Raw genomic sequence first — 21,441 nt, 5'->3', positions numbered from 1 at the left:
ATGACAGTCTTAATGACAGGACAAAAACAGGGACATGAAACATTCCATATCGGATATTCGCTTCCGTTTCAATTTCCTGAGAGCCATCGATAGCGGTTAGCGGGAAATATCAGGTATCAAGATGCTGCCCATAAAAATAAATAATAATTTATATTATAATCATTTTGTTGGCACTAAACTATTAAAGCTTAGATAAAGTAATTTAATTATATATTTTTACTGGTAGTAAAGTTAAAATTTGTCAAGTACCAATTGTTTAACAAGTGTTTTAGTATATATCCGATATAACATAGATAATTGGTTTTCATTCATTTGATTTCTATATAATATGGCATGGCATTATGTTATGATATTGTTGTTCCGTCATCATTCGTTCATCCTCTTATTATTGTTACAATAATCGAAAGCTAATAAAGTTTCCAAAAAATGTGTGGCTCTAGCTATGGATATAATTTGAGCATAGTCTCGTACTAATGTTAACCACTCACTACTTAAAGATATATTGCTTGATCTCTCTCTATATATCTATATATCATATATATATATATATGTAATAGTTGACCGATATATGGCTGTATTTATTTTTTTTAGTTTGGAAAGTAATTGTGTGGCCTGCAATCTATAGATATATTGCTTCTAAAGTAAATACCGACTTTGCACTAGTATTATCCATATATGGAAGATTTCATTGTGTGGAACTTCTCTAGCAAATTGTCCCATTGAGGAGCTCGTAACAGTTCTGGGGCGATGCGGGGGCAGCTGCTGCAGCCGCCTCCTGACGTGTCTTTAGAAAATTACCGACCCAGTGGGCCGTCAGATCCAAATACTTGGTCCTCGAACCAGGATTGTAGTCCAGGAAGCCGGCACGCGGCATCACCTCCTCAATCTGGCTGCCATCGGGCCAATTGTTATAGCTGGCTATATTGATGAAGCCCACATGATTGAGTATAGCCGTACGCCAGGCCACGCCATAATACTGAGACGAAAGGAACATATTACAATATATATAGGCTCAAAGAAGAGATCTCGTTCTCCTCCCACTTACGCGTCCATTGCTGCGATGCCTCTGTATATCCCCATGGCGGGGGAATTTATTTCTTTCCGCAAACCCGGGACCCACTGTCGGCACAAACATCATTTTGTATGACTGGGCATACGATTTCAGATACGACCAGTTCTTCCAGGTGCTGGCGAATACAGCTCCATTGCTGGGCAGTTTGCTGTAGAAGCCATCGAAGCAGAGGCGACGCATCACATCCGCATGACTCTTGAGTCTATAGAGAAGATTCAAATTCTGTATTCAGGACTGGAACAGGACATATTCTCACCTTATGTGCCCTATAAAGAAACCATCCAGCACTCGCCGCAGTCCGTCGGGATCCACTTGCGACGGTGTCCGACATAGCAGTCGTCCCAGGCTGTCGCTCAGCTTGTAGGCATTGCTCACATACAGAACGGGCATGGCGGCCCCACGCGACTGACTCCACACCCGATAGAAGCCAGGTAGGCTGGCGAAGCCGGCAATCTCCTGCAACTGCTGGCGCACATACTCCACACTTTGATTCCCGGCCACGCTCAGTTCAAAGGTAACGGTCAGATTGTGCTGCGGGGCCAGGTCAATGATCTGATGGAGAAGGGTCGTCTCCGCCGGCTTGCCCGTGAAGCTGAGGATGAGCACGCCAATGCCGCAACTACGGATGTTCTCAAAGTGCTGTGAGAGCAGCGACACGCTGGGCTTGTACAGACCCAAAGCCGGATAGAAGGCAGTGTTGAGTATTCGCACCGCCTTGGGTGTCGTCGTCAGGGGCATATCATTCGGATGCTCAGCGGGCGGTGGCGGTGGCTTCTTGGACTTGTACCAGGGCACTGGGGCCGTGTAGAATATGTGCACGGCCGTGGTTGCCACCTCCAGGGTGGTACGCGACTGCTCTGCCTCGTGGTCGTGCTGCTGTTGCTGCTTTATCTGGTCCAGTCGGTTCTGTATGATGCGCGCCTTGATCTTATGTTCGTCGTACTTTTCCGGCACAATCACACCATTCTCCCTCTGCGGCTGCAGCAGACCCACCGCCGCCACAGGCGGCTGCTTTTGCTCCTGCAACGGCTGCTGCTGCTGTTGGTGCTTGTCACCAGGCCGATATGCCCGTGCAATAAATCGTTCGTCCAGCAGCAGCTCGATGGCAGCATTGCGGCCAGTGGAGCCCAGCACAATGATGGTGATTACGAGCAGACCCACAATCGCCAGCAGCAGCACAATCTTCACCTTGCGTCGGGTTTTCACATACTTTTTCAGCAGCATTTTCGTTTGCCATGTGCATTTTTATCCTCACATTCTGTTTGGGGTCGCGTTTGGCCTGCCTGATGTTTTCGTCCTTCCGTTTCACTGCTGCTGCTGCTTGATTTTTCACACCCAGCCCCTGCCCAATAGCAGCAGCAGCCGGAAGCTCCATAGCCATTGCGCATGTCCTGACAAAAACGGACACTCGCTCGCTTGCAAACTATTCCAGTGCTGCAGCCTGTTCCGGCTTTCGATTTCGACGGGAATGTTTTTGTGCAGACAGGAATACATAAGTGGAACACACATCGATTAGTGTACGTCAAAACAAAGTCTGAAAGGTTTTTTTTTATTTAGTTATAAAGTAGAGTTTTATAAAAGATGGGGTTTTAGGGTTATTTGTATCTATTCAATGTGCATTTTTTTGTATTTTGGGTATCCGTGGTATCCCCATGCACTTTAAAATGTTCTAGCGTCCCTCAACTGGAAAGGAAAAGGATAGTCATTAGATTTCAATAAATAAGGATAATGCTGGGTCTTACTGTATGTGGACAGGTCAATCTCCTCCGGCAGCTCACTAATGTTGACATCGAAACGATCCTGTACTTCGTTAAGTATCTTTGCATCGTTATCGTCCGAGACGAAGGTAATGGCCAGACCCTTGGTACCGAAACGACCCGCACGGGCAACACGATGCAGATAGGTGTCGGAGTCCTCGGGCATATCATAGTTGAACACAATGTTCACACGTTCAATGTCCATGCCGCGGCCAAACAGATTGGTGGCCACCAAAATGCGCTTTTGGAAATCCTTGAATTGCTGATACCGATTCAACCGTTCCTCCTGTGTCATGCCGCGATGGATTCCAATGGCTGGGAAATTCTGCTCGGTCAGCAGCATCGCCAGGGCCACACAACGTTGTACCGACTTGACAAAAATAACCACCTTTACGGAATGGGTGTGTAAATAACCTCAAGAAGTGTGAGCATCGGGGGGAAATATGAATCAAAGGGAGGGGCGATTCGTTGCGTTTTACCTGGTTGAACTCGAGCACATCGAGCAACTCGAACAGCTTCTTGTTCTTCTCGTTCTCCTTGAGATTAACGTAGTGCTGCTGCAGGCCATGCAGAGTCAGCTTGGCCTCATCGTCGACGTACACCTCCATGGGCTAGATATCGGAAATAGATTGTGGCGCAGCACATTTTGAAAGGGAAACGATTAGGGGATATGAAAAGAAATACAACTAAAACTAGGCTCGCCTCAAAACATACAACAAATATGTTTAGAAATTTCTACATACGGCCACGCTACCACCATATCTCATCAACTAGTAGTACTCTGGACCGTGCCGGGACTGCTCCCGAAGACATAGATAGATATTCAATCAATCAATCAATCACTCTGCGGCGTGAAGTGAAGTGTGCAGCTTGCAGTTGAGCGGCATTCGCATAGTCTCTCATCTTAACCAGTCCACGGCTGTTGCTCTCATTTGTTTTTTTTCTGTTCTTGTTATATTGGTTTTCGCTTTTCCGTTTCGTTGGTCGTTAAATCATTGCGATTAGGTGTATGATGTGTGTCGCGGATTGCAGGTTGCATATGTGGTATTAGTTATATTTCGTTTACGTTTGCATTCAACGCGTTTAACCATTTAGAAAATGGTTTCTGGCAGTCATTCGTCTAACATTTCTTTGGGTTTTAGTTATGCTCAAGCGAGCCGTTCACGTTTGGGGGAGTTTACGCGTTTAACCATTTACAAATATGGTGTGGTGGCTTATGTAGCAATTGTGGAGGAGGGTGTACCGGATACGTATCGATACTGAATAGAGTTTACAAAAATAATAACTAATTGTCGTGATAGCAGTGGATGCGAGGAGAAGTACGAGCAGTTGGGTTATGAACACGTTGATATTTACATCTTGCATAAACTTTTTGCACACGGGACGTATGTCCTTGCTCAATGTGGCAGAGAACATCATCACTTGCTTTCCGTGGGGTGAGCTACGGAAAATTTCCTGCACATCCCTGCGCATATCTAATGGGAGGGAAAAAATAGTCAGCAAATATTGAAGATCAGGGATCGGGAACTTGTAGAAAACGTACCTAGCTGCTCCAGCATCTTGTCGCACTCGTCAAGTACAAAATGCTTCAAATGCTTCAGATTCAGTTTCTTGTTCCGTATCAGGGCCAGAATGCGACCGGGTGTGCCGACCACGATATGAGGAGTGCCGCTCTTGAGGGTCTCCTCGTCCTTTTGTATGGCCAAACCGCCAAAGAAGACAGCCACCTAGCGCCACCAAAATAACAACATTCAAAAGATGTGCCATTTTAAATGGTCATCAAAGCAAACATACCTTGACTGTGGGCATATACTTGGAGAAACGCTCATACTCCTTGCTAATCTGGAATGCCAGCTCGCGTGTGTGACACATGACCAACACATGACAGGTGTTGTTGTCGGCGGGCTCGAGCTGCTGCAGCGTGGCGAGCACGAAGACAGCCGTCTTGCCCATACCTGACTTAGCCTGACAGAGAATATCCATGCCGAGTACAGCCTGCGGAATGCACTCGTGCTGAACTGCAATTGCGTGTGCATATTGTAAAAAACTGTACCGGGCAAAAGGCAGGGAGTACTTACCTTCGGATGGATGCTCAAAACCACAGTCGACAATGGCACGCAAAATTTCTGGTTTCAGCAGAAAATCACGGAAGCCAGAACTGTGTATGGAGACGTAAGTGCCCTTGACATCTTTCTTTGGCGCCTCCTGGTTCTCGACCGCAGTGGTCTCAGTCTGCTCCTCATCCTCGTAGTCGAGAAGATCGTCATTATCGGCCATTTTTGTTTTAGTTTGAGCTTTACTTTACGTCGCCTAATACAGATTGGTTGCAAATGCTGCGGAAAAATCAATCGAAAAGATTCGTGTAAATTACATGTGTTTTTTCTGTACGAAAAAATGCCGCTTTTTGCGGGACCGGTGCCGGCGTACCATCCGCCATCTTGTTTTTCCGCCAATCATGTCAATTCTGTTGCAAAATATCGCGAAATACCTCAACTTTGCACACTTCCCTTTTACAGTAAACACATTGCAATCTCGACTCACCTATTTCACACAAATACTCGCTCTGAAGTTTAGTTTTTAAGTAATTTTCTGACAACAATAAAAAAACCTTTAACGTGACGCAGAGATGAGTGTGACCGCAGATTTATCGTTAAAATATACCGTCTGACCCTTATAAATATACCGAAACATACCGTCGCATTAAAAAAAATATACCGTAAATATACTGACGAATTAGTTCTATTTTACATATTCCTCGTTTTTGATATTCCGTCGAATATTACTAGCTATATAGAACATTTAGCCATGCCATCATAATTTTATCCGATTAGTGAATCAATTTTCTACAAGATATGCGTATTTTAGGGTCTTCTTGTTATTAGATTATGTCTAAAACAAGGTTCAAGTAAAAAATGTCTACAAAATGTAAAATAACATGATCGGTAACAGAGCTGTTACTATCGGTGTCTTTCCAAAAATACCCTCTGGAAATGCGGTTATCGGTAGCCACAACGATAGTTTTTCTATCAATCGACCAATTTCAAGTTCACGGGCCGCGTTTTTCCTGCAGCGAAATAATTTAATTTTCCAATTTGTGCATATTTTGTTCTATACTAATTCACACGTAAGTCAGCTACTTTACTTCCGCAACCTGCAACATGTAAATTTGGTCGAAGTACAACGTTAATCAGACAAATCGGGTTGTGAAAAGTGCACGGCATTTTCACTCAAAATCGAAATCCCCCCCGCTTGCATCTGCAGCAAAATGCCGCAAATATTGAATGAAAATCGCCATATTGCTGAAAACCTTTTAATGCGTTACGAGCCGTACAGCGGGCTTAAATAAAGAGGGAATAAGTGCAATGGGTTAAATTCATGTTTGGCAGCCGCACCCCCACGCCCATAAACAAACGCCGACAAAACCACTCACTCCATTTTTTTTCGTCCGCTTTAGTACAGTCGACTGAGTGAAAACATGAGTGTCGGTGAGAGCGGGAGAGAGTGTGAGAAAACTAGTTCCCTCTCTGCCTCTTTTGAGTTGTTTGTTATTTCGAGATTTCTGTGTGCTGTTTGGAATTTTATCAGTGCTCTCTTTACTGCTTTTGTCGTTCGTTCCGCGCAAAAGTTCAACAAATAGGAAATAAAACAGCTGAAAGCATACGCTAACAGCATATTGAGGTCGTGATCCGGTCCCAGACGAACTCACGTGTTTCTTGTTTTCCATTTTAACAGCGCAAAAATGTCGAGCAAAACCCGACGTGCTAGCGCCGCCACGCCGCAGCCCGGCAGCACCTCGACCCCACTGCCGCCCAATGTGGGACCCGTGCCTCAGCAGCAGCAGCAAGCCTCGAGCCCGCTCAGTCCCACACGGCACTCCCGCGTGGCTGAGAAGGTGGAGCTGCAGAATCTGAACGACCGCCTGGCCACCTACATTGATCGCGTGCGCAACTTGGAGACGGAGAACACTCGCCTCACCATCGAGGTGCAGACCAGCCGCGACACCACCACCCGGGAGACCACGAACCTCAAGAACATCTACGAGGGCGAGCTGGTCGAGACGCGCCGTATGCTAGATGAGACGGCACGGGACAAGGCCCGCGCTGAGATCGATCTCAAGCGGATATGGGAGGAGAACGAAGAGCTCAAGGCCAATTTGAACAAGTTGAACAAGGAGTGCAGCACGGCCGAGGGTGAGTTTCCAGCAACCGCAGCTGCAGTAGCAGCAGCAGTATCTTTAAATTGAATCTAATCAATACCATCCCTCCATTCCATACGCAGGCAATGCCCGCATGTACGAGTCGCGTGCCAATGAGCTGAGCAACAAATACAACCAGGCCGCTGCCGAACGGAAGAAGGCTATTGATGATCTAAAGGAGGCGCTCAAGGAGTTGGAGCGGCTACGCAAGCAGTTTGATGAGGCGCGCAAGAACCTGGAGTCTGAGACCCTGACTCGCGTCGACCTGGAGAACACCATCCAGAGCCTGCGCGAGGAGCTCTCCTTCAAGGATCAGATTCATGTGCAGGAGATCAACGACTCGCGTCGCCTGCGGCAGACGGAGTATAGCGAGATCGACGGCCGCCTTTCGTCCGAGTACGATGCCAAGCTCAAGCAATCTCTGCAGGATCTGCGTGCCCAGTACGAGGAACAGATGCGCATCAATCGCGATGACATCGAGAGCCTGTACGAGGACAAGATCCGCCGCTTGCAGGAGACCGCTGCTCGTACCAACAACTCCACGCACAAGTCCATCGAGGAGCAGCGCACCACTCGTGTGCGCATTGACGGCCTCAATGCCAAGATCAGCGATCTGGAGCAGACTAATTCAATGCTGAACGGACGCATACGCGAGCTGGAGCATCAGCTGGATAACGATCGCGAGCGTCACAGCCAGGAAGTGGCCATGCTCGAGAGGGAGCTCATCCGCTTGCGGGACGAGATGACCCAGCAGCTGCAGGAGTACCAGGACCTCATGGACATCAAGGTTTCGTTGGATTTGGAAATTGCCGCCTACGACAAGCTACTCATGGGCGAGGAGCATCGCCTGAACATAACACCGTCCAACACGGCCACCGTTCAGTCCTTCAGTCAATCGCTTCGCAGCAGCACCCGCGCTACGCCGTCGCGCCGCACACCATCTGGTGCGCTGAAGCGCAAGCGCACTTTTGTGGACGAGTCGGAGGATCGCAGCGTCTCGGACTACTATGTGTCGGCCAGTGCCAAGGGTAATATTGAAATTAAGGAAATCGATCCGGAGGGCAAGTTCGTGAAGATCTTCAACAAGGGCAACGAAGAGGTGGCCATCGGCGGCTGGCAGCTGCAGCGCATAGTAAACGAGAATGGGCCATCGAACACGTACAAGTTCCATCGCTCCGTGAAGATCGACGCGAATGCATATGTGACTGTATGGTCGGTGGATAGCAAAGCCACGCACGAGCCGCCCACCAACATTGTGATGAAGCAACAAAAGTGGATAACCGGCGACAACACCAAGACGATTCTGCTGAATATTGACGGCGAGACTGTGGCCAATTTGGATCGCATCAAGCGGATTGTTTCCACCCATGTTTCCTCTTCCCGTCAGAGTCGCCGTCGCAGTATCAGCGCGGTCGATGGCAACGAGCAGCTCTACCACCAGCAGGGTGATCCCCTGCAGTCCGCCGAGAAGTGTGCCATTATGTAATCTTTCGCGCGAAAGCACACGGATTTATCTATCATACAGACAGAAAAACACCGCAGCAGCACACACACACAAACACACAGAGACAGATTTGTAGTAATACTAAGTTATTTTTTGTGGCCCGTGTCGCCAATAATTGAAACAAAAAACATTTGTGTTGATCTGCTCCACCAGCCATGAGAGCGATAATCCATCGTCTTCGTCAGAATACACCAAACCCAATCCTATCCACGTTTACCGTTTCCATTACATATGTTTCCCTTTTATAACATTTCGCTTTAATTTCCCTTTTTAATGTTTCTAAATTTCATGTTCTGTGTGTTCCCCTTTGTTCAAAGACATTCATTAACTACTTTTTGTAAGCTTTATTTGGTATATATGGACCGATCGATATCACTCTTGTATACCATCTAGAACATACATGCATAAAACACACTTTTTGTATTTGAATTTGTGCCATGAAGAACATTGAAGATATTGGTAAGAAGACAATATGTTCGATGGACTTGGGCGCACTCTTCTTTCTCCATAAGCAATTCAAGTAGATATTTAAGGAAACACTAACAAGAAAAACAACAACAACGAGCAAAAAGTGCATAAACCAGAGGAATACCAAGATGCTCCTGACAACAGAAATATTTATTTAAGTATTTTTTGTACAATCCGCATAAAATACAATATTACTTTATATACTATAGAACAGATAATACATACGAAAAATGACAAGAAGCCCGGCAATATATATATATTTTTAAACATATAGATACCCCCAGATCCCGGTCCAGACTCTCAACCGACGCTTTCTCCCAGGCCCAGACCGGTTCTATTGGGCTTCCTGCAGCCGATTCTAGAACAAGAATCACATTTACCAGGAAAAAACAATACATTAATTAAAAGCAACACCAACAAAAATGTACAACTACAACAAGAAAAAACCGTACGGCTAAGCGATGCGTTGCATTTTCTATGGCTGGGGCGTGGTCGCCCCTAAAAATGTATCATCGCCGCGACGCAGCAAAAACTATTTTAAAAGAAAAGATGAGAAGAAACGTGCAGAACGGAACGTAAAATATAAGTACATTTATGTTTATGTATGTAATTTCTATTTGATAAAACAACAAAAATAAAGAAAAACCATGTTTATTGATCAACATGTATGGGTATTAACTTGTGAGTAAGGCATTTCTCATATGTATAAGCTTTGAAGTCGGGGAAAAAGTCTGTAAATCTGCTCATTAGATGAAAAAAAGATTGTACAAATCATACAATACATATGTATGGTGTGTCCCATTAAGGGTATAATATTCCTGTGAAACCTGGCAAAATGTTGTGGATATATCTTAACTTTCGCTGCTTTTGTTATGGGAACTTCAGTTTACATAGACCAGATAGGCGAATACAGACCATTCTGTAGTTGAATAGCATATATGTATGTAACTTAAAGCGTTTTCTCATATTAAACTAGTTTTCTTCAAATTGTTGCCGTGGAATATAATTGAATAAAACGAATGGACTTTTTAGAGCAGTATCGAAAAATAGTTTGCGTTAAGTATCTTTTAAAACTGTGGTATGGACATAGTACATATTATGTACTAAATACTATCTATGGTTAAGTACACGATCCTTCAAACTCTTATAGTGAATCTATATATTTTCCTGTGTAACAATTCCTCAACAAAAAAATAAATGAAGAAACTGCTATTAAACTTATATAAACTATATGATCTATCTCTCATATGTGTAGGGTACGCATTTCAATTTCTCATTTGTGCCCTTCTTTCGTCATCTCTTTTGTATGTTCATTCGCCGTGACGAATTATTTTTGGAATTTGAATTCCTATGTCGAACGGGCGATGTGGTAATCGAGGTGTCACTCAAAAATATGTATAATTGAGTGAATTATCGGTAGATTAAATAACGCTTTGATGTCATTGTGCGTGAGCGCAATTGCTAATGAATATATGTATTTATATTAATATAAATACGAGTTTTTTTCATGCGGCGATCGATTTAAATAAGGTGTATATTCGACAACCCTGAAGAAACACTCAAACACAAGCCACTCAAAACTGACAGAGAGAAAGAGTTCATTAAACTGCATAGAGTTTTCTGGAGTCACGCTGCTGCTCTCTCTTGAAACGAAAAAATGAGTCGTAATTTTGAATGGGCTATAAAAAAAGGTATGGACAACAGGCAAAAACGTCAAGGTATATAGGCAAAAGGTGCATTTTATCTTGCTTGCGTTTTACTTTCCGGGCCTATACGCCCACTGTCCATACCCTCATTTTTCTCCCAATATGTAGCAATTGAGTAGTTGCCATGTAATAAATGAGCAAATTCAAAAAAACACAATGAAGGTTCGTGTGTGGCCCGTGTTGGGGTCATCAAACTGAATGTAGGAGGGGTGAGGGAGAGGGGGAGCTGACGTTTCACAAAGGGAAAACCGATGACCGATGAACTGCGATAACAGAAAGTATCTCAAGGTTGCTGCAAATTCTTTTGTTTTCGTTGCAATTATGCCTGTACTTCCCTTTATCAGCCAAGCCAGAGAGCGCCGGAGTAGCAACCGCAAACACAGGCTAATCGCCGCTCAAACGCAATGCATAAATTGGCAGCCAAATTAAAGCGGCAGGCACCAGTCTCGCACCAGACAGACCCGCTCCAAGTTCGACGCCTGCCCGGCACTGTCAAGCACCCGCAGAATATATACAGATATAGATACGCCTCTATTTGAGCAGTAATAAGCATTTAATAGGCAGCTGTTTGCAGTAACGACCGATTCGGAGGTGAGTGAGTGTCCGTGAAACTCAAGTGCAGCCAGGTTTCAAAGTGAGAATGAAAGTGCTTTGTGTATGTGTGTGGGGCCAGCTCCATAAATGGGTTAATCATCGGACTGGCTTATCAGTTTCATTGAACTATTCAAAAACAAACGGAGAAATGTGCCCGCAATCTTTACAGCCTCGCCCTCCCCTCTCTCAATCTTAATCCTGGCCAGTGTTACCAACCGTGTTGTTTGGGGTTTTAATGCGATAAGTGATCGTTATCAATTGTTTTCAAACCCCGTATGAGATTGTTTGTCGCTTCATTTTATTCCATATGGTGTTACAGACAGTAATACATATTTCGACCTGAATTTTTGCCTAAAATTCTCTTCAAAATTATTTCAGCTAAAAGATGAGATTGGTTATATTGGAAACGAGCCAATCGGTTGGCAAGTGGGCAGCCAAGTATGTGATGAAGCGCATCAATGACTTCCAGCCGGGTCCGAACAGGTAAGAGGGCTGTTCAGATTTGACATCATTCGAGTATGACAGTTAACGATATGATCTCTCATTTGCAGATACTTTGTACTGGGCCTGCCTACTGGCTCTACCCCGCTGGGAATGTACAAGGAGCTCATTGAATTCCACAAGCAGGGAAAGGTCTCCTTTCAGTATGTAAAGACCTTCAACATGGATGAGTACGTGGGTGAGTCTTCGCAGATGCTGACAGGGAATCAAATAAACCTAAATACGCTATCCCATCACAGGTCTCCCCAGAGATCACCAGGAGAGCTATCACTTCTTTATGTGGCACAACTTCTTCAAGCACATTGATATAGAACCACAAAATGTCCATATATTGAATGGAAATGCTCCCGATCTGGTGGCCGAGTGCAACAAGTTCGAAGAGCAGATCAAGGAGGCCGGCGGCGTGGAGCTGTTTATTGGCGGCATTGGTCCTGATGGTCACATCGCCTTCAATGAGCCGGGATCGTCGCTGGTCTCACGTACGCGTGTGAAGACCCTGGCGCAGGATACGCTGGAAGCGAATGCCCGGTTCTTCGACAACGACATGAGCAAGGTGCCCAAGCAGGCTCTCACAGTTGGCGTTGGCACTGTGATGGACTCTAAGGAGGTGATGATTCTCATTACGGGCGCCCACAAAGCCTTTGCCCTGTACAAGGCCATCGAGGAGGGCGTCAACCATATGTGGACGGTCAGCGCCTTCCAGCAGCATGCCAACACACTGATGATCTGCGACGAGGATGCCACGCTGGAGCTGCGTGTCAAGACTGTGAAGTACTTCAAGGTATGCCCGCCCTCGACCCTATCTTCTGTAGAAACTTTCGCCTAGATTGGTATGAGGGAAGACGATAAAGGTGCTGGGATTGTTAACCCATTTAGCGCTTGCACTAGTTAACTTTGTACAGTTTGTTTTTGGTTACATATAAGGGCTTTAATGGTTGCAGTTTTACGAGTAAACGAGCTGATTAAATTAAGTAAACAGAACTTTGTTAATGCCTATCTGGCCTCCCACTTCCACTTCCACCATTCGATTTGACAATTTCACAGGGCATTCTTCGAGATATAGACGAAGGCGCCGCCATACAGGATGGTTACAAAAACTGAGATATAAGTAAAGTATCGCCCCCGATATCCACTTAGATTCAACACTGTATTTACATTTAATTTAGTTAAAATTATGCAATTTTTTTAATGCTTGCCGCAAATTCTAGATGATTAAGCAAAATGAAATATAAGACTGCGACATTGGGAATATAATATAGTCAGGAGGCTCAAAATTGCCAAAGAGATGCAAAAATTAATTCCTTAACGAATATTATATAAACCTGACTGCAGCGGAAATGTGCTTAAGAGATGGAAAATCGGAGAAAAAACTGACCCTCACTGATGATCGTTTTCAAATATTGCAAATTTAGGATTTTAATCGAAGGCTGGACTTCCAATATTCTGTATAAATTCATAACATCAAGAAAATAAGTACTTCTAAACACTTTTCATGACGCAGAATGCTATAAGTATGCTTTCAGATTGTTGAGCAAAATGCACAAAAACTTGGACAATAACAAAAATAAAAATCCCAAAATCCAACAGAAATGTAAATCAAAAGAACTAAATTAATAAAATTAGTACATACATGGAAAATCGTTTTCTGAACATATTTTTGGCTGTTATAAATCTGTTAGAATAAATGGTCCTTATAATCAATAATTAAATATGATCTTATATGATATGTTATGCAGTCAATCTTACAATTAATATAAGCACAAAAATGTAGGCAATCTCTTAAATACGAGTTTTGAGCAAACAATTTTTAAAACTGTAAAGATCTAAGTTAGAAATTACATGTAATAGGAAATCATAAGTTGGGGCAAAATAATAGACGTTTTTACACAAATTCTATAACTAATTTCACATATTAAACATATTTACAGAGCCTGATGGATGTGCATTCCAAGTTAATAGAGCAACAGAAGACGACGTAACCTTCGAACCTTCATTCCTTTTAGGAGGAACTATATGTGGACAGGATCTACAAAGAAGATCAACATTTTATCAACTTGCTTAGACATTTAAGATGAAAGTAAAATCTGTAGAAGTTTAACTGCCGTGTAAATTGTCCAGAAATCTGTAATCTGTTTTTTTTTATGTATTCCTAATTATTTTTAAAATTTTTTAACAAATCATGCATTATATATAAAGTTTATACAAAAGAAATGAGACCTAGTGGAAGAAGCGTGGCTATGCCAATTGCTCGTAGTACGATTCCATCTGCTCAACGCCGACACAGTATCTGTTTGTCGGTGCAGACGAACTCCTCGTGATCCTCGATGAGGCGAAACAGTTCCTTCGCATAGAAAATCGAGCGAACCGACTCCTCCAAAATGAGCTGATGGTTCTGGACGGCGCGACGCACCTGTTCGTGTATGAACATTTCCTCCAAACGCTTGGCTCGCTGCGTGAGCCGACAGGCCTCATTGTTTCTCAGCCTCACCTGTCCGGATGTAAGACGGCACTCCACGGCAGGCTGATGGCGGGCCGCATTGTTGTGGTAGCTGCAGATGTCGCTGATGACGCTTGCGTTCACATTGAAGATGCCCTCAGCGGCACTTATCACGGTCTGGCAGACGGCCGGCGAGCAAACCATCTCGCGCTTCAGGTTCTCGCAGATCATTTGCTGGAGCACCGTCTGGCGGGCGGGCCTCAGGAAGCCACGACGTATGTGTCGCCGTCCGATCTTCTCGCGCATTGGACGAAAGCTGAAAACCTGGGTGCCCCACACTTTGCCGCGCACCGGCTTTGTGGTCTTGCGTCCACATCTTGGCTCCCGGAACAGTTGTCGCTTCACCCGCTTCAGGCTCTCGATCTTCTTGGTGATCCGCTCTGGCTGCAGACAACTGTCCACCTGGTGCCACAGCTCGCGAGGCGTGGCCAGCGAGGCACTCGAGGAACCCCAGTACAGCTTGTGAACCAGACCGTTCATCAGATACAGCTGACGGATGCACTCGTTGAGAAAGCTCCTCTTGGTGGGGCTCTGGAAGTTGGGCGGATTGTTTAGGATATAGTGATCCCGCTTGTAAACGACACAATAGCCAAAGCCGTTCTCTCCACACAGGACGCCTGGACGCTGGTACACAATCAACTGCTGGTCCTTATAGTCAATCGGAGAGTTGAATATGAAGATCTGATTGTGCGCCTCATTGGGCGTGCGGTACATCAGCAATTGCTTGGTCTGCGCTTTGTCCATGGCCGATAAGAGTTGATAAACGAGTGATGTGGCTGTGATCACGCACTGCGGCTTATATATGTCGGCTAGGACTTGGGCAGGTAGCCAGATAGGACCACTCTAATGACCTGCCTACTTATCAATCCTGTCGTGTCATGATACCAATGTGAGGTCAGGCATAGCTCTTTTGGGGTATTCCCAAAACAGGGTATTCTTATCTGTAAATTTAGGGTTCTTAGTTTTCAGTTTACCTGATGTTTGCAGATATTTTTGGGATGCTCAGATGGGGTGTATGTGATCGCTGTATTGTTAGACAATTTGCATTCCTTTTAGGGCGTTAGTATCTATACGGCAATAGTTTCAGCCAGCAGGTTGCAGAAAGTTGCATCTGAACATATCAAAAACCGAAGAAGCAGAACAAATTAAAGCTAACGAATGCTGCCGCGTCGGAATTTGTTAATTCCGTCGATTAAATTTGTTATTTTACAGAAAAGTTTAATTTCGAGTGAATCTGTTGGACTGTTCACCTTTTGAAGTTTGGCCAATTTTATTGTAATTTCAAATACGAATAGGTGCTTATCTTTATTTCTTTATAATTTATGTATATAAACAGACTAAAAGGAGTTATGTATAATAACACTAAAGCGTTATAATATTAACGTCACTATAGACTGAAGACGGTTACCAACATTCATAGCGATTCGACTCAAATCGATATGCTGCGAACAAGTGCAAAGAATTTAAATATTCATATTCAGAATTGTCAATCCTTCTCCGGCTTTCGAAAACCGAAAAGTGGGTGTTTTGGTTTTCGCAAACCGTAAATCTTAAAAATCTTCTTAAATCGTAACATAATCCGAATGCAAAACAAAAATGACATATGTATTTAATTAAAATATTTAAATTTCCAAACAAAATACAGATTTGTTCATCAAGTGAAATACTTCAAAACAATTTGGTGAAACACTATCGATAATTTTCATTTGTAATCGCCTTTATAAATTATAAGCTTTTTGTCTTAATACTAGATCCAAATCGAACATCTAATATAAGCTAAGATATATGTACATCGAAATTGAAGTGTCAAACAGCTTTCTTAATTTTGTCAATTGGGTATTTTTAAGCAATGTAAAAGCAGAAACACTCTTTTTTGGCCAAGTGTTTAGTGTCTATAAGAGTTCCAAGCCCCAAGTCTACTATCATTAGTGGTCACGTGCCTTTTCTTACAGGTAAAAGCTACACGAAACAAAATCCCAACTATCTGAACGGAATCAGGCTCAGGTAGGTGGCCTTATTTTTGGGTAAGTTTGCAAGAAAGGATTTAATGTTGTTATGGATTGCCACAGGCTTATGTAATTGCATTTTGTCAACGATAGTAATCCGTGCCAGGTGTTGACCATAAAACATCGACCAAGACAGGACATGAAAGAAAGCGATACCATAGGGAAGAAACGCAGGTAAAGCTCGAGTGCTATGGGCGCAGGTAAGAAAATCTTTACGGATGCTTTTGAAATATAAAACTGAGTGAGCATCAGTTGCAGCTGTCACAAACATATTAACCAGCAAATCAGCAACAACATGGGCAACAGTATCGATCGCAAGGTATCACCCACGCCCACTCCCAGCCCCATCGAGACCATCAAGCCGAAAGAGCAAGAACAAGTCGTGGAACAGCAGCCGGAGGCGCCAAAGCTTGATACCAATCTGCCTCTGCAACTGTTCTGCTATCGCCAGCAGTTGCCGGCCAAGAACCATCATACGATGAAGTGGGCCACAGCCAAGCTGCTGCTCACAGAGGAGCTGCTCAAGCTGCAGCAGACCCATCGTCCCAGGGCTCCCCGCTGTCCCTGGGAAAACTATGAGGCGACGATGCTAACGGACGAGGAGGATGCCGATGGCAACCAGGAGAACAGAGCTCCCAACAATGATGACCTCTCCCGAGAGCTGAGCACTTTAAAGAGCTATCGCATGGAATTGCGGGAAACCATCCTCAAGGTGGCCCACAAAAAGAAGACCAAGACCTCGCAGAAGAAACTGAAGCGTCTGAATCGCCGCACCCTGATCTCCTCGAAGAAGCCCAGCAACAAGGCGAAGGAGCCACATAAGCCTCTATATAATGAATGGCTCCTGGGCGAAGACGAGCCGGAAAGCCCCCTACAAGCAGACTCACTGCAAGATGGGAGTCCCGTGATGGTGGACCTCCCTGCAGCATCAGCAAGGGACTCCCTCGCATCTGGGGGTCATCCCCATTGACTGAGATCCCCTACCTGATCGAACTGAAAACAACCCCCCTAGATTTAGTTCACTTAGCTAATTTAGTCGTTACACTAATTCTAATTGTACATATACTGTTTTTATTTCCATTAAATTAAACCCAATCTGCAAACGCCTCCTATTTGGCCAACTGACTGGATGTTCAATGATGCTCCCGAGTCCAGACTCGGGACTGGCCCAAATCAAAGTTCAATGCGCCCGCCTCCGGCATCCCTTTTTTCGCTTGTTTTGTTCGCCTCCCTGTCCCTGGCTGCCGGTTTAAGCCAACCAACGTATTGAATAATTAAGCTGCCTCGATTGCGGCCGGCCCGTAATTGATTGCGACGTCTTCCGCATACGTGTCCTGTCTCCTGTGGCTGCTCCTGTGTATGCTCCTCGGTATGTAATTCCTGATCCTGCTCTGCCTTGCCTTGGGGCTGGTTTCTATAAGAATATTTTTAGTTTGATATTTAATTCTATTTAATTTAAAGTCTTCCTTTCAGAATAAAGCTGGAGTAAAGTTCTGGGATGTTCTGGTAGTTCTTCTGTATTTATTAAAGTGTCTTTCTCCACGCAAGTCTTTATTAAAAGGCGAAATGAGTGATACAAAACTGATTGAACCTCGCTTAAAACCAGTAAAAAACCACTCCAGACAGTAAATTTCTTCTCCATAATGTATCCTCTTAAACTTCTAAGGCAATTGTCAGTTACAAATGTAACCCAAACAATCCACGCACATATTTCATTATAGTATTGTATATCCCCTAAATCTGCTCTGACAATGGTCTGCCACAAACCATTTCAGCACTTTCCTAATCTAATCTTTTGACTAATTAAATTTAGGAAAAAATACGAGTAGCTCTCCCAAGTGCAGGGGGAAAAGCGTTGCCGTCGTCGTAGTCGTAGCTCAACCCAAATAAATGATTGTGGGTCATGCAACTGCGCTGGCAATTACAAACTGAAGTTGGAGGGATATTTATGTTGCCCCAAGGGGCAGCGGTAGCAGCAGCACTTTGAACTTGTCCCAGAAACGTGCCAAAAAGTTGCACCACTTGCATTTGGAGCAATTAAAAAGTGCGAAGCAATTATCGCATATTAACATGGTGTAATATTTAATAAAAATAATTATGGGCCGGGCCCAGGTTAGCCTGGATCCGGAGTTGTAGCTGGGGAGGCACACGCACTCCGCATACGCAGACATCTGCAGACGCGATGCGACGCCATCCCCATCCTGACACAAATTCCCTTTCAACTTACATAACAAGCTCTCCGCAACCATCGGATCCAAATGGCACCCAAACGGGGGCGCCCGCTGCAATTTGGAATTCCTTGCAACGCATCAAAGCACAAAACCAAATTGTGACATGTCCTGCCACCATTTCCACTTCCATTGCATCCCCACAAACAATGCCCTGCCCCATCGAGTCGGGGAACAAAAGAAGTGGCACATACCACACGATGGCCCTTTCGGGTGCCACCACCCTTTCTAGAAGGAGCCAGGACTAGGACCAGGTCCCCTGTTATGCCACTTCCACGCATGTGTAGCGGGGTGTTAATTGCGGACTAAGCGGGAACTCCTAAGAATTTCTTCTTTAATTAAATTTTTTTCATATAAATGTAGAAAAATATTTTATTAATTGCTAACATTTTTAGCAGCGCCTTCTAGGAATTGCAATCTCTCGCATTTGCTTTTTAGAGAGGGTTTTGCAACCCTTAAGGGCTTGCGCTTTCCTTCCCATCTTGAGGCAATTTGATAATGGTTGATGGTGTGACTAATTCGAGAGTTTGAATTTCAAAAGAAAGCAATGGTCATAAATTATTTATAAAAAAAATAAACCAAGCCTGAAGCAACCACCAAAATTTGATTTGATTGTGGGGAATTTAGATGAGGATGGTATGACGTTGTGGCAAGCAAGTTCGGGTATATCCCATCGAAGAGTAAGACACATCCCGCACAAAGCACAATTCCCAACAGTAATACGTATATTCTTTGGTGGGCAGTGTATTCTTAGTTTTGGGACAATTATTCTTGAATTAATTCGATGCAAATAGGACCTTTGAATATTTTTTTAAGAATATTGTTCAAGTAGCATGACCTAGGACATCAGTTCAAGTTCTCAGAAAAATGCTTTGAAGATTTCTGACTTTTTACCAATTTTAGAGGATTAATAACTTATTATGGCCATGGGGTCCCAGCATATACATGGCTCTAATACATATATAGTGTTTACCATTACAATTTCACAATTAAAAATAATTTTATTTGATTAATTACATATATTGCAATAAATGATAGATATGTGCATACATCGACAGTGACTTTACTATCATTTCCAAAATTGGGGGAAGCGAAATACTCCTGCTGTTTAGTTGGAATTAAACTGATCCACAAAGTAGGCTCTATCTAAGAAAATACAAATGAAAATTTGCCAAAGCCAGTAAGTCATTCACTCAGATTGGATCCACTTCAAACAAATCCGTATCGTTTCGGAATATTTTCGTAGTAAACATATCCACAAAGTAGGCCCTATTCGAAGTGAAAATTTTCGAAACCCAGTAGGTCATACCATTTCAAGCGAAGCCATATCGTTTCATGAGAATTTTCTCATTCAGTTTTCGAGTCTCACCAAATTCATATGTTCTGTTTTCGCTCTGTAAAAACAAAAAATTATCAAAATTAAAAAAAAAATTTTGTATATTCAGTCTGATCTGTAGTTCTGTGAAATACTTTTCATCTTTCGTAAACCCAATCATTTTGTTGGCACTTTTTCGAAACGACACACTACAGAAGACTGAAGGGATCCATAGCCATCCCACACCGTTGAAGAAGAGACCGAAGATACAGTAACAGATATTTTCCGTGCAAGGAAAAGCAGCGAAGCAGCCGCCAAGATGACTGAGAATATTGTGTGCCACAAGTGCAACCAGGCCATCACCAAGCGGATGGTCACTGCTTTGGGCAAGACCTGGCATCCGGAGCACTTCCTCTGCCGCCACTGCGAGCAGCCGATCGACGATGCCGCCTTCAACATCCAGGACGGAGAGCCCGTCTGCACCAAGTGCTTCATCGAGCGTTATACCCACACCTGTGCCGGCTGCAAGAAGCCGATCCTGGAGCGCACCATCGTCGCCATGGGCGAGAACTGGCACGAGGAATGCTTCTGCTGTGGCGGCGCCTGCAAGAAGCCGCTGTCCAACCAGCCCTTCTTTGAGCGGGGAGGCAAGGCCTACTGCAAGCAGGACTACGAGAACCTCTTCGCCGACAAGTGTGCCAAGTGCGAGCAGCCGATCACCACCAGCGCCATCGTCGCCATGAACGTCAAGTGGCACCACGACTGCTTCCGATGCAACCGCTGCAGCAATCCCATTACCACACCGAACTTCACCGTCGAAGGGGGCCAGCCGATCTGTCCCGCCTGCGACTGATTCCCGATACTTGCATTCCTCACCTCCGGCGCATGGATGTTTGCTGGCATCCAACCTGTGGCTCACAACTTAAACCACCAACAAACAGGATTGAAATACAACACCAATCACCGTCACCCTCAGCAATTGTTATTGCTGCTGTAAGCATTTATAATTCGATGTTCGTTTCAGAGTTGAACAATCGGAAGTTATAAATGCTTGCATCTTCACACTCGACGCCGCCGCCGGCAGTCAACCACGGAATACATTTGCTGCCAACCTTCAACCTAAACCACACCCAAAAGTACACTACACTGAATAAAGAACCAAAAACAACACGAATCAAATGCAAGTTTTAATAACTCACGACGATCTATAGAGCATAAGTATTGACTACTCAAAAGAGTATTATTCCTCATAGTAATTTTAATATTCCAGATCTCTCAGTTCATATTTTCGTGAATGAAGAACAAATTGACAGCTTTTTTCTAAAGTAAATCAAATCGAAGTCTCTCTCGAGGCATACTTTGTGAGAATACAAATTGTAAAAAATCTCTTTTAGGCGAATTATATCTTGGAAACCAATATTTTTCCAATTCATGGAAACAAGCGATTATCCTACAACTGTTGGGGTTTGCTTTAGAATGAGGCAACTTTGAAATTCAATTTGAAATAGCTTCTGCGCGTAGATCTGACTTATTTTTATGTTTGACCGCGTGACAATGTGGAAATTCTTTGTCCATAGCACCAATCAGCACTTTCGGAT

At 44.1% G+C, this 21,441-nt stretch overlaps 8 protein-coding genes across 12 annotated transcripts in view; 4 read left to right on the top strand and 4 right to left on the bottom strand.

Annotated features, from left to right (window-relative positions):
- Window positions 1–31: 31 nt before the first annotated feature.
- On the bottom strand, window positions 32–2,585 carry LOC4818078 (glycoprotein endo-alpha-1,2-mannosidase). Of its 2 annotated transcripts, XR_004469337.1 has the most exons (4): window positions 1,329–2,585; window positions 1,046–1,274; window positions 250–976; window positions 32–124 (listed from the first exon to the last, which is right to left on the bottom strand). XR_004469337.1 is itself a non-coding variant. In XM_033380384.1 (3 exons), the coding sequence occupies exons 1-3, from the start codon at window positions 2,294–2,296 to the stop codon at window positions 704–706; spliced, it is 1,470 nt and encodes a 489-aa protein (XP_033236275.1). In that variant the 5' UTR covers window positions 2,297–2,585; the 3' UTR covers window positions 163–703. The 2 variants fall into 2 exon arrangements, 1 of the variants encoding a protein (XP_033236275.1); XM_033380384.1 differs by lacking the exon at window positions 32–124 and having other exon boundaries at window positions 163–976.
- On the bottom strand, window positions 2,585–5,518 carry Hel25E (ATP-dependent RNA helicase 25E). The gene is made up of 8 exons (XM_001357447.4): window positions 5,371–5,518; window positions 4,908–5,162; window positions 4,624–4,847; window positions 4,373–4,556; window positions 4,186–4,304; window positions 3,309–3,440; window positions 2,815–3,217; window positions 2,585–2,755 (listed from the first exon to the last, which is right to left on the bottom strand). Exons 2-8 carry the CDS (start codon window positions 5,104–5,106, stop codon window positions 2,742–2,744), a joined length of 1,275 nt encoding a protein of 424 aa, XP_001357483.2. The 5' UTR covers window positions 5,107–5,162; window positions 5,371–5,518; the 3' UTR covers window positions 2,585–2,741.
- Window positions 5,519–5,803: 285 nt separating this feature from the next.
- Lam (Lamin) lies at window positions 5,804–9,660 on the top strand. Its single transcript, XM_015180089.2, has 3 exons — window positions 5,804–5,953; window positions 6,562–7,019; window positions 7,108–9,660. Exons 2-3 carry the CDS (start codon window positions 6,569–6,571, stop codon window positions 8,508–8,510), a joined length of 1,854 nt encoding a protein of 617 aa, XP_015035575.2. The 5' UTR covers window positions 5,804–5,953; window positions 6,562–6,568; the 3' UTR covers window positions 8,511–9,660.
- A 1,308-nt stretch (window positions 9,661–10,968) lies between these two features.
- Oscillin (glucosamine-6-phosphate isomerase Oscillin) lies at window positions 10,969–13,979 on the top strand. Of its 3 annotated transcripts, XM_001357449.4 has the most exons (6): window positions 10,969–11,293; window positions 11,675–11,779; window positions 11,848–11,975; window positions 12,037–12,578; window positions 12,842–12,905; window positions 13,726–13,979. In XM_001357449.4, the coding sequence occupies exons 2-5, from the start codon at window positions 11,682–11,684 to the stop codon at window positions 12,896–12,898; spliced, it is 825 nt and encodes a 274-aa protein (XP_001357485.2). In that variant the 5' UTR covers window positions 10,969–11,293; window positions 11,675–11,681; the 3' UTR covers window positions 12,899–12,905; window positions 13,726–13,979. The 3 variants fall into 3 exon arrangements, with proteins under 3 accessions (XP_001357485.2, XP_015035576.2, XP_015035577.1); XM_015180090.2 differs by lacking the exons at window positions 12,842–12,905; window positions 13,726–13,979 and adding an exon at window positions 13,006–13,155 and having other exon boundaries at window positions 10,970–11,293; XM_015180091.2 differs by lacking the exon at window positions 12,842–12,905 and having other exon boundaries at window positions 10,979–11,293.
- Window positions 13,897–15,063, bottom strand: LOC4817880 (uncharacterized). Its single transcript, XM_001357450.4, has one exon. It carries the CDS (start codon window positions 15,036–15,038, stop codon window positions 14,067–14,069), a length of 972 nt encoding a protein of 323 aa, XP_001357486.3. The 5' UTR covers window positions 15,039–15,063; the 3' UTR covers window positions 13,897–14,066.
- A 43-nt stretch (window positions 15,064–15,106) lies between these two features.
- Window positions 15,107–21,441, bottom strand: part of Mcm10 (minichromosome maintenance 10 homolog) — a 29,981-nt gene continuing 23,646 nt past the window's right edge. The window contains exons 3-4 of one of the 2 annotated variants that reach the window (XR_004469572.1): window positions 15,269–15,405; window positions 15,107–15,199 (exon numbers count right to left, since the gene is read on the bottom strand). The gene's annotated coding sequence lies outside the window, so the exon portion shown is untranslated. Of the gene's footprint in view, window positions 15,200–15,268; window positions 15,406–17,351; window positions 17,715–21,441 lie in introns of those variants that run through there. The other variant, XM_033380989.1, reaches the window with a different exon arrangement.
- LOC4818002 (uncharacterized) lies at window positions 16,397–17,872 on the top strand (the record flags this gene model as incomplete). The annotated part of the gene is made up of 3 exons (XM_033379761.1): window positions 16,397–16,500; window positions 16,559–17,669; window positions 17,762–17,872. Coding segments are annotated over 2 exons (816 nt in total), but the record flags the coding sequence as incomplete, so codon positions are not given.
- LOC4818072 (transforming growth factor beta-1-induced transcript 1 protein-like) lies at window positions 19,771–21,017 on the top strand. Its single transcript, XM_001357452.4, has one exon. It carries the CDS (start codon window positions 20,163–20,165, stop codon window positions 20,694–20,696), a length of 534 nt encoding a protein of 177 aa, XP_001357488.1. The 5' UTR covers window positions 19,771–20,162; the 3' UTR covers window positions 20,697–21,017.

Source organism: Drosophila pseudoobscura, chromosome 4 (assembly GCF_009870125.1).
Source record: "Drosophila pseudoobscura strain MV-25-SWS-2005 chromosome 4, UCI_Dpse_MV25, whole genome shotgun sequence".
Lineage (NCBI taxonomy): Eukaryota > Metazoa > Arthropoda > Insecta > Diptera > Drosophilidae > Drosophila > Drosophila pseudoobscura.
The sequence above is the reverse complement of the archived record's forward strand: the minus strand, read 5'-3'. Positions and strand labels throughout refer to the sequence as shown.